We start from the raw sequence: 18,582 nt of genomic DNA, 5'->3' as shown, positions 1-18,582 counted from the left end.
GTAAGCCCCAGGAAGCACCAGACAAAACCCTAAGTAAATTGAGATGTTTTTGCAATCTTTCAACTAAACAATTAATATACTGATTCCACCGCAAAGATCTATCCAACCATGTCCCTAAGTACTTGTAATTATCTACTACCTCTAATTTACAATTACCCAGCTTCAGCTCTATTTGCAATTTCCTAAATGTTCTATTAAAAATACATATTTTGGATTTAGATCCTGATAACTCCAATCCCATTTCATCCAAGATTTTACAAAATGTATTTAACGCTATCTGAAGTTGATTTTGGCTTTCATTAAGATCACTAGTTGAAGAATATAATACAAAGTCATCGGCATATTGGCAAATTGACACATTATCAATTTTGTGAGTTAATTTTGTTGTTAATATATTGAAGAGGATAGGGGAAATTGGATCACCCTGTGCTAATCCTTTATTTGTATGTCTTATAAAGTATTTGTTTTGTTTGGTTTCATCGAAATGCGAAAGTTTTTGAGGATGGATGTGTTTATTCCTGTTTCACGAAATAACGACTAAACGGATTTGGATGAAACTTTACAGTAATACTGGTTATACATCAGAATAACACAGACTACAATTTATTAATTTTGTGTAATTTGGTCATAATATAACGATACATATCTAGTCGGAAAAAAATGTATCCCCGAAAACTCCGTCACGCGGGCTAAGCCGCAAGCATAAGGTAGTACGTACATATATGCATAATATACAAAAAATACATACCTACATAAAAATATTAAAATATAAATTAGGTAGGTAGTTCAATCCGAACCAAGCCGAGATGCCTAGGTCGATTTCCAAGCCAAATACATTTGCATTAAGTTGGCACAATCTACTACCAACATAAGAGTTACCTATTGATCGGCAAACCGCGCAGACTCCGAAACAATTAATTTAGTCAAACTCTATCATCGGTTCATACCGGTGCCAATATCACAGGCACGTCGCGAGAAAATGCTTATGCCGTGAAATAATACCGAATTATTTTGTAATAAGCGTTTGGAGTTTGACAAAACGGCTTCAAAAGGAGATATAGTTAAAGCGAAACCAATGTATACAGCGGCTGAAGCCGTTCCTGATCGAAGTGCTCACCTCGGCTCCACGGAATCCGAAAACCAAGTACACATCAAATCATTACCGCCGGATATTGAAACATGTCTTTGCCACGAGAGTTTAATTTTAATCAGGTGAGTCTATATTTTGGCCTTTAAAGTATACTTAAAGTCCAGTAGATAGACATCATAGTACTCTAATCAGGTGAGTTTATATTTTGGCCTTTAACGTATACTCAAAGTCCAGTAGATAGATATCATAGTAATCTATACGCCTTTTCTCTAGTTAGGACTTTAAATATACACATACGTTTATTTTTGTTAGGTAAGGTTTTTAGGTGAGGAAACCTACGTTCCTGAGATTTCTTCGTAATCGAGCCGTCGTGGTGGACTGAGGCCTAAATTCTCCCGCAAGAGCATTCCCGTTTTCAGTAGTCTGATAGTACTAATATTTGCTTTTGCTGGGATTAATGTTTTTTTGATTTTTCGTCGTAATTGTTGGTTTATTTATGACCGTAAGAGCTATAATAACTTTCTATAAATTTCTCTTTAAATCTCTGAGGTGGACTTAAAAATAGATATTTATATCTATAGATTTATCTTAAATGTTGTAAGTTAAAAATAGTTAATAATCTTAGCAACCTATGCAGGTGCCTACGCAAAGATCCCTTTGGCATTATAAGCAAAGTCGCTACTAATTTTAGAACTATAGCCTACCTCAAAATTAACTCCTGTAACATCCAAATATTCAACTATGAATTGCATTATTAATTTTTAGATTTTAATAGGTATTTAAATGCGGTTTATTGTGAAACTAATATTTGGAATCATTGCTTAACTCAGGCAAGATAATATTTATAAATTCGTCAATATATTTCAGTTATGTTGCAATTTGAGTACGTCATGGCGATCGGGGCGCCATCTAGGGCGGAAGGAAGTGCGCTGATTCTGATAGTTGTACACCTGTGTGCCTCTGGTGTGATGTAGGTGTGTATAAATAGACTGGCAGGGACTTGGGCTTTGTTAACCAACAGGGCTAAGAATGCCTTAATACATATTATTTCTTTTTTCTTGTGATTCGAAATAGGCTTTATTATCTTTAACATCATTTTATTTCTTTCCCTGCCAGCCCGAGCTGGCTTCTTTGTTTACTATTTTTTCATTTATTTTACTTTCAATATAAATTATCTTTGTTTATATAGGCTAATTTAATTAAGTAATAATTAAATGTTCTCATGTTCCTTGACTTATCATAAGTGCAACTATGTTCGCCAACGCGATGAATAAAGCATTTTATTTTAACATATAAAAACTGTGTCTCACATAGGGTGAACGGGGGGCGCGAGGGTCCGCTATTTGATACATAATTCATCCCTCTCAAGATTATAGTATTGGAAATAAAAAAAATAATAATAACTCCGTTACGTTAGAATTAAATTACTTTTCGGATTTCATCGCGGTTTTTTATATTTTAGTTTTCTCTCGACGTTTCGAAGACTTAGCAGCCTTTATGGTCACAGGGGGGACTGAGGTGTTGTTCATCTGCAAAGTCAAAGTTACAATATCTTCCTACATTTTACAATTATACAACTTTTTAAAATTTTAGCTGTTGGTGGTCCGATCTACGCAGAATGAGCTCACAGTGTCTTGAAGTTCATTATGTATTGAAATGAATGTGTTTAGATAGTAGTGGTCGAAGTGTGCGTTCCGGGATGAGCCTGTGAGTATTCGGTTCCTATATTTCATAATTGTATCCACTAATATTAATATAATATCAGCCCTGTATTATATACTTGCCCACTGCTGACCACGGGCCTCCTCTACTACTGAGAGGGATTAGGCCTTAGTCCATCACGCTGGCCTAGTGCGGATTGGTAGACTTCACACACCTTCGAAATTCCTATAGAGAACTTCTCAGATGTGCAGGTTTCCTCACGATGTTTTCCTTCACCGTTAAAGCGAACGATAAATTCAAAAAGAATACACACATGATTTTAGAAAAGTCATAGGTGTGTGCCCTTGGGATTTGAATCTGCGAACATTCGTCTTGGCAGTCCGTTCCGCACCCAACTAGGCTATCGCCGTATTGTATCCACTGAGAAGTTAGTCCATTTTTTAAGCTTCCGTCGCGTGTGCAACCTTAATGGTTAAAGCTACACAGAAGTCATGTATGACGGAAATGTTCTCCTTAAAATTATATAAAAAATATCCTACGACAGCATATGTCTATCTTTTATGGTTGACTCACAATAACACCTGTAACTCCCGATAGCTTAGCAGTTCGAAGCTTTCTCATTATATTTGTCTACTCTTACGTTTAAAACACTCTCAGTCAACCCTAATTAAAAAAGCTAACATTATTAATCTATCTATACTTATAATAAATCTGTAGAGGACCACCTGCATACCACCATACATTAAAAAAACATCCCGACAAATTGAGCACCTCCTCCATTTTTGAAGTCCGAAATCCACGCGGGCGAAGCTGCGGGCGAAAGCTAGTAGTTACATAAAATGTAGGTGGTAGGTCCGTCTGGGTAGGTACCACCGCAATGTTTATTTCTACCGCCAGCAGCGTGTAGTCACTGTTGTGTTCCGGTTTGAAGGACATTTTAGCCAGTGTAACTACTGGACATAATAATTAACATCTCATGTCTCAGGATGGCGAGTACAGTGGAATACCAAACACTTTGCAACTCAAGGTGTCGGTGTTTCTACTGTTTATAGGTATTGCTTACCATCAGGCGAACGGCAAGCTCGTCTCGTCATTCAAAGCAATAAAATAAAAAGGTAGATATTTTAACTGACTTTTCAGACCACCAACACCTCAGTCTCTCCGTGACCAAAGGCAGTAAAGTCTTTGAAACTTCCGTGAAATTGTTTTGTTTCGATGGAAATACGCTTTTTTCTCATTTTCTAAGAATGGTAAGAGTGACGCAATAAAGTTCAAAGAAAACAAACTTTGAAACATTTGTGTTATTGGTTTATTGTAATATTACACAATATTACTTAACAACTTACGAAACGTACAAGCCTGATTAACTGTAGGTAATAATACCTTTCTACAAGTTTAAATAATAATCGCTAATTAGTTTGCTTGCTTTGAAACCTGCGTACCTGAGAAGTTCTCTATAAGAATTTTGAAGATGTGTGAAGTCTGCCCGCACTACAGCGTGGTGGACAATAATCCCTCTCAGTGGAGGCCCGTGTATCAGTGGGACAGTATATAATACAGGGCTCATATTACATATTTTTACTAGCTAACCCGACAAACGTTATCCCGTCTTAACTATGAATTTGCAGCGCGCATTCTGTCAATCGCTGACAGTTATTTCAAACAATTGACAGTTATATAAAATTCATATTTTGGTTAAGCTTTCTTAAATGTTCTAATTTTCCGCGCAATTTTTTGAATTTTTTCTTTCATAAGAACCTTCTCCTGACAATAACAAACAACAAAAAAAAAATTATTGAAATCGGTCCAGCCTTTCACGCGTGATGGCGTGACCAAGGGAAATAGGGATTCATTTTTATATATACAGAAAACTAGCTTATCTAGTTGTAAACGTCCCTATCCTTAAGGTTAAAACGCCTCCTTAGTTAATTATTTTGTCTCCCGCTTTGCTATGGAGAGAAGTGGACAATTAATATTTCCAACTCCCTATCTTTCTATTTGATTATTTTCGTTGCGGGATAATGACAAGTGTTCCCTGAGACTCGGCGAGCTTCACCGCTCGGTGTCACGCGTGCCGCTGCTGATCCTCACAGGAGTTGTAGTGGGTGTGAGGTCGGAAGTCTCTATCCCGATATTTGTGATTACTGACTATAGTTCTATTACGTGCGTGGTATGACTATCGCGCTGTCTTATTTATTTATTTGGGAAAATAACATTGTTACAATAAAATATAACTTAATAGTGTAACTTTATATAAATTAAATTAGCTAATGCAACAACCACAGCAATTTCCACGTATTATGTAAAGAATATTATAAATGATTATAACCGTAGCTATGTTTAAAACGTGTGTTATACAATCATACTATGTGATCTAAAATAATAATAAAATCAGCCCTGTATTATATACTTGCCCACTGCTGAGCACGGGCCTCCCCTACTACTGAGAGGGATTAGGCCTTAGTCCACCACACTGGCCTAGTGCGGGTTGGTAGACTTCACACACCTTCGAAATACCTATAGAGAACTTCTCAGATGTGCAGGTTTCCTCACGATATTTTCCTTCACCGTTAAAGCGAGGGATAAATTCACAAAGAATACACACACATGATTTTTTTAGAAAAGTCAGAGGTGCGTGCCCTTGGGATTTGAACCTGCGGACATTCGTCTTGGCAGTCCGTTCCACACCCAACTAGGCTATCGCCGCTTCATCTATGTGATCTGATTAAGCTTATTTATTATTTGTTTTTTAAATGTTAATTTTGATCCTGTGTAAATATCTACATCTGTTTTAATTTCAAATCCCGGGTCGAAATTAATATTAGGTTTTTCTTCTTTGAAATTTGAAATTAGACCTTAATTTATAGTCACTTCTTATCATAGAAAGGACTTAAAGACCAAAAGTGGAACTAGAATCGTCCCTGCCTACCCCTTCGGGTAACGTGTGTAATATTTTAACCAATATGCAGCATTAGACTCATGCAATAGCCTTCGGATACGACCTAGCAAAACTAGATCGTCCGATGACCTAAATACATTTGGTGCATTGTGATCTAGGTCGCTTGCGTACATTTTTGGTATTTTAACGGGGTTTTGTGGAGGAAATTAGAGCTGGGTTTTCGAGATCTTGAATCTCTATAATATTTCTTTACTATATGGAACATCAACAGTACATATATTCAACAATCTAATATACTTTACACAGGCTTAATAACTAATACTTGCACCGATTAAAGATGTACACAACATTGCTTGAGAAAATTGCATACTTAGCTTAACCGCGAATAACTGAGGAATACAATATAATATAAATGTTATAACAGCCATTAAAAAGAACTTCTACATTTTACATTTTATAATAGATAATATTAGCTCTGTTTATTTACTGTCCCACTGCTGGGCCTCCTCTACTGAGAGGGATTAGGCTTTAGTCTACCACGCTGTAGTGCGGGTAGACTTCACACACCCTCAAAATTCCTTATAACTATCTTCATGCCTTCTCCGAGGCAATTCTTATTCGCTCGGTCTCCACATGCTCGCCCGCACGGAGGGACATTTATCTCTCTAGGCACACAGTTCAGTGTGTATACCTCATGGTTGTACACATTGAGGCCTATAAGGGCGAATATTTCCTGGATTTCTTCCCTATTCCCATCCTAAGAGGTTTCCTTATCCTTCCCCCTCATTTTCTTCCTAGTGTTACGGTTGTGACAGACGATGCCCCGCCAAATCCTATATTATATTGACGTTCCCCTGCCGCCGAGTCCTGCAGCCATGGAGTGGGCAGAGCGTCAATAAAAGCCAGTCATGCTATTTTTTAGTCATACTGTCTTAAACAGTGATAACTGAAACTCTGCCCGAGTTTTATTCTTCCGTTACTAGCTATCACCTCTCTACTTTCCTCCAGGACCCTGTAGTTGCTAGACCGAGGGATTGCAGTATTCCCATCACAGGTTTCTTCCGATATTGACTGCGAGATCCGATACACAAAACAAAAAAATATCTCAATACAAATTTTCATCGGAATTCATTCGGCAGTAGTTTATCGCATTTTTAAAAATGGTGTTGGCGAGAGACTTTGTTTTATATAGGTTTACTAGCAACCCGCCCCGGCTTCGCACGGGTGCAATGCTGATACTAAGTACACTACAGAAAAACTGTGAACGTTGTATATAAAAACATAGCGGCCCGCTCTGGCTTCGCACGGGTATAACATAACAAAATAACAGTATTTCTCCTCTATTTAATGGATGTTATTATACATATATAAACCTTCCTCTTGAATCTATTAAAAAAAACCGCATCAAAATCCGTTGCGTAGTTTTAAAGATTTAAGCATACAAAGGGACATAGGGACAGAGAAAGCGACTTTGTTTTATACTATGTACTTAGTGATTATTTGTAAATATTAATATTATAGTAAGAAGTAAAATGACATCTTTGTCTTCTGTCAATTAACGTTGATAAATGCAATGACGTTTTACAAATAGACACGTCATAGACTAACAAAATTGCACATAAAAACAGTGTAATTAAAACATCTTAGGATAAATGCTTTTGAATAGCCAACGAAGCGTGATTTATTAAGTTCCCTTCTCGGAATACAGTTGTGTACCGATTCCGTCTGGCAGTATTGATCGTGACCTCTTTTTAGATCAATAACGGTGCAGTTGGTGCCATCTAATGTAAAATATAGATTATTGCACTGAAGGAATAGTAGATAAATTAGTTATTATAATGAGAAAGAGAGTTATAATATTGGAGTCATGATTATTATTAGATTTGAATTTCGAATGCATATCAAGAACAGAACGATTTGGATTTCGAATTGTAATTTTTGATGATTGATATCAATTTGAATTTCGAATGATTATCTTTTTAAATACGATAATTTCTATTTATCTTTAAAATGAGAAGGCTAAGGTTCTCAGCCATTCAACCTAGTCCGCCATTTCCTAGTCTTAAACAAAGGAATTAAAAATAGGAATGAGGATCGATGGAGAGTGTTGTTCAACTCATATTATGATTTAGTTTTAAATTTTGAATTTGGCTTACACTTTAGAAACCAAAGTGTCTATTAAGCCGAAAGTAGCTTGGCTTAGGGTAAAAAATAAAAAAAAAGCATTTATAAAGAAACTGTTTTTCTAAGTATGTAAGTATGTTTTTTTATACATCACATATAACGTACTTGCACGGCAAGTTTTTGTATTTGACAATTTTTTAGTTATTTTCTAAAATCTGTTTTATAAAAGAGGCACCAATTAATCGTTATAAATACTTTTCTATCAAAACAAAACACTTAACGGCCCAAAAAATAATTCATAAGCCTATTACATCGAGATCTTTGACCATTATCTGAAAAAAATACAAAAGATTTCAATTTAACTAAATATTAAAACGTTACTAGGCAGATATGAAAACGCTATGAAAGCAATTTTGTATCCATTCAATACATTAATAGTTCCAGGAGACCTTTGACCTTTCTCTTTTAATAACTTCCTTTGCTTTTAATATTTTTTGGATGCATTCAACTTTACAATTTTAAATATAGAACAGTATTTTTAACCGCTTCGCTCGCGTGTAATTTGTTTATTGAATATTAAAAGAAATATTGTATAATGATGAGAATAACATCTGAGAATAACATCGATATACATATTATGTACTACGTATTAGATTTGGCGTGCCGAACATTCACTGTGTTCAACTGAATTGTACTGTAATCCATTCAAACTGACTTTAGTATGGTGTCAATATTGATGCTTTTGCTTATGTACGGAGTGGCGCTCATAATATAAAAACGCGAGTTTGAGTGCAAACCTGGATGTGAATATAAATATTGGTCAAATAAGTAAAATTATTTGTTGTTAAAGTGAACAAATAAGTTATAACAGTGACGTTTTGCCATTTTACTTCAGATTATGAACAAATAATTTATATGAACTTTCGTGTCTATAGAATATACGTCAATGAAGAATAATGGATTGAAGCGGCGTTGACTCGTTGGAAGTGAAACGGACTGTTAAGAATATCCGCAGTTTAAAAACCCAAAGAAACCTCTAAATTTTCTAAGGTTATGTGTGTATTCTTTGTGAATTATCGCTTGCTTTAACGGTGAAGGCAAACATCGTGTGGAAACCTGCATACCTGAGAAGTTCTCTACAGGAATTTCGAGGGTGTGTGAAGTCTGCCCGCACTACAGCGTGGTGGACTAAGGCCTAATCCCTCTCAATAGTAGAGGTCTGTGCTCAGCAACGAGACGGTATATTTTATTACCTTATTTTTGAAATTGTATCAATGTTTTCTTTTTAATGAAATATCTTCTACCGAACTTTTCCATCTACGAAGTAAAAGGACCGAGGCCACAAAAATATGTAACTGAAGATAAAATAGTTGTCTCACTCTAGAGAGAGACAGAAAATTTTCAGAGACGACCGCCTTATTGAGGTTATTTGAGTTCACATTTTATTTTCATAGATGTTTAAGGTAAGGTTTTAAAAGCTTTAGACGGTCATGACAAAATGACGCCACTATACCTCATGGCAAGTGGAGTGCGGTCGATTGATGAGAGATGATTACCCCTTGACAGTGAACACAATTATGCCGGCCTGTTGGAACCAGATATACACAGTCTGATCCCGGAACGCGACACTTACGTGGACCACTATGGCGGGTTTTAATCCTTTTTTGTTTTTTTTTTCGCGTTTTTGCTACCACCCTTGGAGTAGAATGTTATTTTGGTTTCACCGGGCTTACGGCCCAATATCACTCGGGAGTATAGCATCCGAGCGAGCATTGGACCGAGTCCCTAACCCCTGTATACCACCAGCACCAACCAAAACCCGCGGTGACCTTCGGCGCATACGGGACGGCCTCAGGGTATCTTGTTGCACTGAGATAGCTGCTCGGAAACTACCCTGGGATTTTAACACCTTGTGTACGGTCGCTATCCGGGATATAAAATATATCCTACCACCAGCGACTGACGACAGATTACCGCTCGCTAGTCGACATAATTATGCCGGTCTGTTTCATAATTATGTCCACAGGTTGGTCCAGGAAAGATTACATCGACCACTATTCCGGTATTAACACAATCAGTCTTACTTATAAACTTGTTTTAGCGTTAAGAGGTGATTGAGAATCGCTTAAATAACTGTCAAAAACATCACCGGTTCCTAGTTTAAATTAAAAGACAAGATGGCGGGTGTTTACTTACAGCTGATCGAGTAAATGTTTTAACTAAGCATAGTGTTACGCGCCGCTATCCTAGTCGACGACATCGGGCGTTTCCGGAAGTATTCGGCTAATTATTATATACAGTAGTTACACTGGCTACAATGTTCAAACCGGAACACAACAGTGACTGGTCACTGGTGGCGGCAGAAATAGACATTGCGGTGGTACCTACCCAGGCGGACTCACATATGAGAGACCTACCACCAATAAAATAAAATATAAGTTGTCGGGTTCCATTTTAGAAAATTTAATTCTACGCCACTGATGCCTTTTATTTATTGATGATTCTCCAATGTAAAGGAATACCAAAGAGAATTATAATATATATGGAAAAGGAATACTAATATCGGATACAAAACAAAAAGAGACTAAAACATATCCTCGGTGTGACACGTTTCAATCATAGACAATGTGTATTGATTTATTCTATTTCAGGCGAAGGTCGTTACGTATTCCGCCATATCGATTAGGGTGTACGAATTAAATATATAACTAGCTTTTGCTCGCGGCTTCGCCCGCGTGAAGGAGTTTTCCGGGATTAAAGTCCCGCTAAAAAACGTATCCGATTTAATTATATTTATGGCTCACTATTTTGGTCATAGTGGCTTCCAAATAAAAGGTATATGCAGTCGTGTACTTTTATTTAGAACTTTTTTTTTAAAATCTTTATGGACCTTGGTATTTAGAACTATTTAAGACAAACAATCTTACCGTACATCATCTTTGTCTAACTCCAACGGTTTAGGCAGCGTACGCCAAGATAACATTTTTTCCGACTTGATATGTATTGTTATTCTGACCTAATTACACAAAATTATTATAAATTGTAGCCTATGTGTTATTCTGGTGTTATAACCAATATTACTGTAAAGTTACATCCAAATCCGTTTAGTAGTTTCTTCTTGAAAGAGGAACAAACATACATCCATCCTCACAAACTTTCGCATTTATTATATTAGTAGGACTTAAAAACTTCGATTGTGGATTGATAATAAAGACATTTCAATAGCAATTAATTAATTGCATAACGAATGTGTGGTTCTTTTTTCTTTTTTTGAAAAGTTTATAGCGGATATTGCGACACTTCATGTCTCTCCAACGTTTATTTATTTATTTATTTAAGGACCTCCAACAAAGGATACACGGCATATAATAAATACAATGTCGTAATATTGGTACAATTAACAATGTGACGTGCTTCTTCAATTATAGGAGACCACAGCATGCAAATTTATATATTAGTACAGCGACAAAAATAATAATATTTGTTACTAATATTATTTAGAATAACATGATACCTTAGTATGATTCATTGCTTAGTTAGTCATAGTGGCTAGCTTCTATGAGACGTTCTGTGAATCATTTATGATAATTCAGATTCCGCGAACTTCACTACGCCAGTCTGAATATTGTCGCTAGATATTTAATCAATAGGTTGCTTTGACGATGGTATTTAGATGCTATAAAGAGAAATGTGTTTGGAGTAACTCAAACATATAGCAATCTTTCAGCATATAAAGGACAATATGTTTTATATCATCGATATATATGTACTACGTACTAGATTTGACGTTCCGAACATTCACTGTGTTCAACTGAATTGAACTGCAATCCATTCAAACTGACTTTAGTATGGTCAAAACAGCTTGTGGTTGTGTACGGAGCGCTCATGATATAAGAACTCGAGTCTAACTGTAAACCTGGATTTGAATAAAAAATATTAGTCAGATAAGTAAAATTATTTGTTCAAGTGAATAAATAGGTTATAACAGTGACGTTTTGCCATTTTAGTTCAGATTTTGAACAAATAGTTTATATGGACGTTCGTGTCTATAGAATATACGTCAATGTCTTATATCTATTTTTTGTTACGGAAAAGTGACCCCACTGCATCTGATGGTAATAGAGTAGGGTATATTAATATTATTATTTAGGTATTATTTCCAACTCCTCCGTATCTTTCTATTTGATTAATTTCGTTGCGGGATAATGACAAGTGTTCCCTGAGACTCGACGCTTCACCGCTCGGTGTCATGCGTGCCACTGCTGATCCTCCAGGAGTTGTAGTGGTGGGTGTGAGGGCGGGAAAGTCTTGTAATAGAGTAGAGTTTAATAGAAAGTCGACTGACGAGAGATGAGATGAAAAATATAATTGTTAAATAGGTAGCTATTTTCTTTTTGGATCACCAAAAACTCAGTTTCTCCGTGACCAAGAGCATTGCTAGCCGATGGCCTAGGGGGTGCAAGTTGACATGAGTATTCAACGTCCCCTAAATACCATAATATAGAATTTGGAAACTTAAGTATATTGGTAAGCGAATCTTGACTTCGCCATTCAATTATTTATAGTTTTTATACAACACCATCTATTGGCGTATCTATGAGAATATTTATTCATAATTAAAATTAGTACATGATTGGACAATGAGGAATGAGAAAACTATGAATTGTAGGTTAAGTCGAGAGCACATGTTCCTCCCCTACTCCCTCTCGGCCGCTTTAACAAACAGAGCGTGATTGAGCGTACGGAATATTAGGAATGGAATTGGTGAATACATTCTAGTTTCGACGTACAGGAGTGATGGATCAAGCAAGTCAAGTAAAAGACTTAGAACATTGGTTACTTTATATTTGACAACTTTTTTAGAATCTCAGGGGGGGGGGGCGCTGCTCCTTGTGCCCTCCTTGGTGACGCCCTTGCCCGTGACTACGAAGGCTGCTGTCTTCGATATATTGGAAAAAAATTGAGATGAAAATTTGCTCACACATTTATTTATTTGTTTTTAACTTAATATTGTGTAAGAAGAAGCGGCGATAGCCTAGTTGGGTATGGAACGGACTGCCAAGACGAATGTCCGCAGGTTCAAATCACAAGGGCACACACCTTTGACTTCTAAAAATCATGTGTGTATTCTTTGTGAATTTGTCGTTCGCTTTAACGGTGAAGGAAAACATCGTGAGGAAAACTGCACATCTGAGAAGTTCTCTAGGAATTTCGAAAGTGTGTGAAGTCTACCAATCCGCACTAGGCCAGCGTGGTGGACTAAGGCCTAATTCCTCTCAGTAATAGAGGAGGCCCGTGCTCAGCAGTGGGCAAGTATATAATACAGGGCTGATATTATTATTATATATTATTATTAGTAATTAAGGTACATTGTGTTTGTTTATGCGACTGTGACTAATAAAACGGTTTTCTTTCTTTCTTTCTTTCACTTTCCACCATACCATGTTTTCTGTATTGCTAGGTCTGCCTCGGGAAGTAGCCCGTCTCCGCCTTCGACCGACGCGTTCTTCATCCATCTTGCATTCAGTTGAAGACCTGTCCAAGGACAGCACATGCGTTTACGTTCCGTATTCAACATAGCGATGTTTCACTCCTCGGCAATTCTTGTGCGCTCGGTCTCCCACCTCGTGCCCGCACGGGGGACATTTGTCGTTCTAGGCACACGGTTCAGTGTGTATACCTCATGGTTGTACACATTGAGGGCTATGAGGACACGCCAATATTTCCTGGCCTTCCATCCGCTCATCCTAAAACGGTTCCTTTGATCCCCCACAATTCCTTCCCATCTATCTCTTCCCGCTTTCCTCCAAGGTCATGCAGTCGCTAAGCTAAGGGGAACCAGTATGCTGTCCCACACGATTCCTTTCCAACTAACCCCCCCTCCAACTTTCCTCTGAGGCCCTGCAGTCATTAAGCCAGATTCCATTCGCAGGTTTTTCCCAGTGTTGACTCCGGGATCTTACACAAAAAAAAGATGGCGAGGTTAATTTTCTTGCCAAGCTATAATATTAATCGCGTTACTATGGCTTCGAGGTTTAGAATCCGTTCGAACTTGAACCGTAATGTTATGTAATACGAATTATGGATTATGATTCTAAACACTACTTTTGAATATATAGTGTCGTCATTGGGAAGATTGTTATATAAAAATTGCACGCTCTTGCGTTGGTTACTCAATCTATTGTGAAATAGCAAAACACCAATGTTAAATACTTAATATTTTTTTCCATATCGGGCACAATAGTGAATAACTAAAATGTTGGTTCAACTTCACCTATATAGGCAGATTATATTGATGGGGGTCGTAAGGCACGGTGACTCTAACATAACTGTCCAGACCGGCGAAGGCTGGACGTTCGTGGTAATGCACTTTCTCCGTGAAACTAAAAAAGGGTCCAATGGAACCAGCACAATGCTGAAAATGGTCTATGGGAAAACGAACCTTAGGAACCTCTGCTCTAAGGTATATGTTTAATTCTGTTTCAGGAGTTGTCGAAGCTGGACGGGCAGATCCTGGGCACGTCGGCCCCTCCAGGCTCCACGGCGCCGCTCTCCTGCTCTATCGACATACCTACAGATGCCATCACTGAGGTAACTCATTTATACTACTGTAAACTGACTTCAATGCACTTTTTTTTTCTATGAATGACGAGACGAGCTTGCCTTTCGATAGTAAGCGATACGACTGATAAACAGTAGAAACATCAACATCTTGAACTACAAAGTGTTTGGTATTCCACAGCGCTCGCCATCTTGAGATATAAGATGTTAAGTCTTATTATGTCTAGTAGTTACACTGGCTACAGCACTAGTACCTGTAAGCTTAGCACGTTTTTATGTTGCAGTACATTAAGTTATAGTTTTGTTTATATGATATTTTGTTCTCTTCTTACTAAAACCACGCGTGGTATGCGAAGTCACGGTTTGAAGTTTAAAACCATTACAATCCGAATCAAATAAATTTATTTACTTACCTTTGAGTTGTACTTCTTTAGCCTAATGATAATGTTAAAATAAACTTGTGGAAAAAAGTGTTGATTTTAAATATGTATGAAACAGGGATGATATTATAATTGCAAAAAGACGGATTCGCCCCTACAGACGGAAAAGGACTTCATAACCTCAAATAAAAATTAACAAGACCTTGTTAGCCAGCGATATGTAGAAAATGAACTATTAAGTTTGTTTTGCAGGCTTCCCTGTCTCCTGACAAGGCGGGTTCCTTGCTGTCGGTGCAGTCAGCACCTCCGGAGCAAAGGGAGCGGCCGGCCAGCCTCCTGCTTGAGTTGCCACTAGCTACGGTAAGTGGATCATGGGTTGGACTAGTATTTCTCAAATTAAGAGATAACGCCCTCCTTTGGGCGCTGGAGACTTTCAGGACGGTAAAAGGTCTAGAAGAAATTGGGGTTGATGAAGTGATACCAAACACCTAATTACGTCGAGTAAAAAATTGTTTTTTTTATATTAAAATTATTAGAATTATAATAGGGTAGTTGACTTATTTTTATTTATAACTTTTAGAAAATACGTCGTATAAATTTTAAAACGGAAGAAATTATTCAAATCTGGTGAAAAATATACAAGTTACTATTAGAATTTGGTTGTAGGGGTTAGTGTTAATAGAAAAGGGACGAAACACCTGCATGTGACGTCATCGGGAATAACGATGCGTGCGAAAGAAAGAGATGGAGCGATATCTCCACTTCGCACCCATTCCTGCACGCAGCAATATTTGAAATATGAATTACTGCCTCATTTCTTACCGAATTTTAATGCTGTTCTCACAGAAGGATTTCTTTTTTGTTTCCTTTTTGTACTTATTGCTGTTACTTATAAAAAAAGCACAAAATCAAACATAGTCAAATATCCTAAGAAACATAGTTTATAATGTGACTTTTGCATTTGATCGGATTATACATTTATGTCACAAGTAATGTTTACTTAGAAGTGGAATCAGGCCTAACCCTTCTCTCGCAGCAAGTAGGCGCGTATCTATCGGCGATGTCCCCGACGGAGCAGGAGGAGGACTCCCTCTTGACCCTCTCGTCGGTGACGGCGCGCCCGCTTCTCGCTGCTTCCAGGAAGCTGAGGCCGCAGCCGGAGTCCACAGAGTAAGTTTATATGTTTAAGTTGTCGGAGTGGATCGTGAGCTCAAACCGTGTGAGGTTAGGCATGAATGAAATGCTGTATTCATCACGTAAGCGAACATAATTACTTATGATAAGTCAAGGTGCATGATAATATTTAATTATTAAATAAAATAGCTTATACAGAGTCATTTTGACATTGCGTTACTAAATGAAACCACATACTCGTCTTCCTTTGCTGACATTGGTCCAAAAATCATCCATTAATAATGAATATTTTCACCAAAAACGTGGTTTTAGTTTTCTGATTTTTTTATCATTTTGTAGTTTAATGCGAATATGGCGTGTGTGTGAGTGTATTTCTGACTGAAAGTATGATGTTGCCGCTGCAACGAATTCTCTTAGAGTAGTAGTAGTGGCTTTAAGGCGCGTAAAATTAAAGTGACTTTTTATTAATATTTATTTTGTTCGTTACACTTTTTTATTTTACATCTACGGCTCAAGTAACTTATTGTAGTGTTATTTTCAAGTAGATAAGTATGTGGTTACATTTAGTAACGCAATGTCAAAATGACCCTGTATAAACCAAAGACAATTTATATTGAACATCAAATAAATGAAAGATTATAAAGTAAACAAATTCAGCTCGGGCTGGCAAGAAAGAAGAAATAAAATGATGGATATAATCTAATGAACGGTGAAGGAAAACATCGCGAGGAAACCTGCACATCTGAGAAGTTCTCTATAGGAATTTCGAAGGTGTGTGAAGTCTACCAATCCGCACTAGGCCAGCTTGGTGGACTAAGGTCTAATCCTTCTCAGTAGTAGAGGAGGCCCGCGCTCAACAGTAGGACAGTATAAAATACAGGGCTGATATTATTATTATTATTATATATAATCTTTATAAAGATAAAGGGAGGAACGCGCCGCGATCCTCACCGGACAATAGGAAAATGGATTTCAATTAAACTAAATTGTGATTTCATCGCAATTTATATATCGCATTCTTAATAAAATAATGACCCATTTCAAAATTACCAATTTGTGGAAATCGTCAAACAACCAATTTCTGTTTGCGACCTTTTAGTTTTTTCCCTTTTTCATGCTATAGGTTTCATTTTTTACCCATCTTTAATAAGCTCAATTTTATAGCAACTTCAAAAAAGGTAGCAAACAAAAATTTGTTTTCCGACGACTGCCACAAATTAACAATTTTGAAATAGGTCATTATTTTATTAAGAGTGCGATATTATGATTTTCTACCAACGTTTCGAGGACTGCAGCCTTCGTGGTCAAGCGGTTTCTCTACTCTTCCGTTTCTTCATTTTTATAATTGTAAAATGTAGGTTGATATTGTAACTTTTCGGATGTCCAACCAGGGCCGTAGCTAGACTTGAATTTAAGGTAGGGCAGCTGTTGTTACAAGTAGGGCGGAAGTAAAAATATTACTAGATCTGATCTGGTCAAACGATTTTTGTCTTTCTTGACTTGTGAACGTGAGTGACTCAGGTTAATACTTATGTAATTGTTAGGGTAATATACAGATTATAACAAAATTTCCTTAAATCTCGAAAAGTGGTTATTCCACCCATCAATACGAATAACTCTTACTATGGGCCCAACTTCAAAATCGTGAAATAAAAATCACGCTGCTCCATATATTTCGATTGAGTAGTTATGTAAAATTTTGTTGATTATTAAGGTAGGGCATTGCCCCACAATGCCCCCCTCTAGCTACGGCCCTGTGTCCAACACCTCAGTCCCCGTGATCATGAAGACTTTGAAATGTTGGCAGAAAATTATAATTAAAAAACCGCGATATAATCCGAAAAATAGTTTTATTTTAATACCAATTTTTGTCTAAATATAATGTTATATCTTCCCAGTGTGTTATTTGTTTTAAAGCCTTGTGAATAGTATTATAAAAATCCAATTCAGAACTCCTTTTGGAGGTTAGTTAAAAATATATCAGGCTATACTGCCGTGCTAAGCGCAAAAGCGGTATGTCAGGGAAACCTTATTTCGAGATAATCGAAGTTTTGTAAATATAGTTTTGTGTAAAACTGAGATAGAGAAACTCTTTAAGGTTTATTAATAAGTTCTAAACAAGATACCGTTATTTAGGTAAGTTCATTGGATGGGTATATTTTTAAGCTATCTGACGACATAAAAATCAAGATTTTGATTTTGTTGAGATACCGCTTCTGAGCTGGGGTCGTTCAAGTATTACTTAAAGCAATTTTTGAAGATTTTTGACCCTCCCACCCCCCATGTAACGCGCCCTAACGTTTTTCTGTACACCTATGCTCCCCGTCCAAAAGTTATGTAACTCTTAAGTTATTTTTTTTCTAATATTCACAATTATTTTACGCAAAAAACCGGAAAATCGCTAAAATATCTAATTTAAAATAAAAAAAAAACAATGTTACATAACGCGTTGTAACCCCCTCCCGCCCTTTGTAACGTATCGTAACATTTCACAACCCTTCCCCGCAAATTGCGTTACGTAACACTTGAACGGCCCCTTATCAGTATAGTAATTATATTTATTTTCCCAAATGATTCGAATAAGTACTTTTAATTATAGAAATTGGTGGATTTTTTTTTTTTATTTATTTATTTATTTCCACATACAACTATTTTACAGGTAATACTCAATACAATAGCGTAGTACAATAGTTATTATAATATTTTATTATTACTTACTATTACATAAGCGG

At 36.8% G+C, this 18,582-nt stretch overlaps 1 protein-coding gene across 1 annotated transcript in view; it reads left to right on the top strand.

Annotated features, from left to right (window-relative positions):
- The first annotated feature begins 928 nt into the window (after positions 1-928).
- The window catches only part of LOC115451758 (monocarboxylate transporter 12), a 45,212-nt gene continuing 27,558 nt past the window's right edge, over positions 929-18,582 (top strand). Inside the window, exons 1-4 of the mRNA XM_037436519.1 lie at positions 929-1,212; positions 14,262-14,366; positions 14,969-15,076; positions 15,753-15,886. Coding sequence (XP_037292416.1) covers positions 1,180-1,212; positions 14,262-14,366; positions 14,969-15,076; positions 15,753-15,886 — 380 coding nt within the window. The 5' untranslated portion in view covers positions 929-1,179. The remainder of the gene's footprint in view (positions 1,213-14,261; positions 14,367-14,968; positions 15,077-15,752; positions 15,887-18,582) is intronic.

This window comes from Manduca sexta, chromosome 1, assembly GCF_014839805.1.
Source record: "Manduca sexta isolate Smith_Timp_Sample1 chromosome 1, JHU_Msex_v1.0, whole genome shotgun sequence".
Lineage (NCBI taxonomy): Eukaryota > Metazoa > Arthropoda > Insecta > Lepidoptera > Sphingidae > Manduca > Manduca sexta.
The sequence above is the reverse complement of the archived record's forward strand: the minus strand, read 5'-3'. Positions and strand labels throughout refer to the sequence as shown.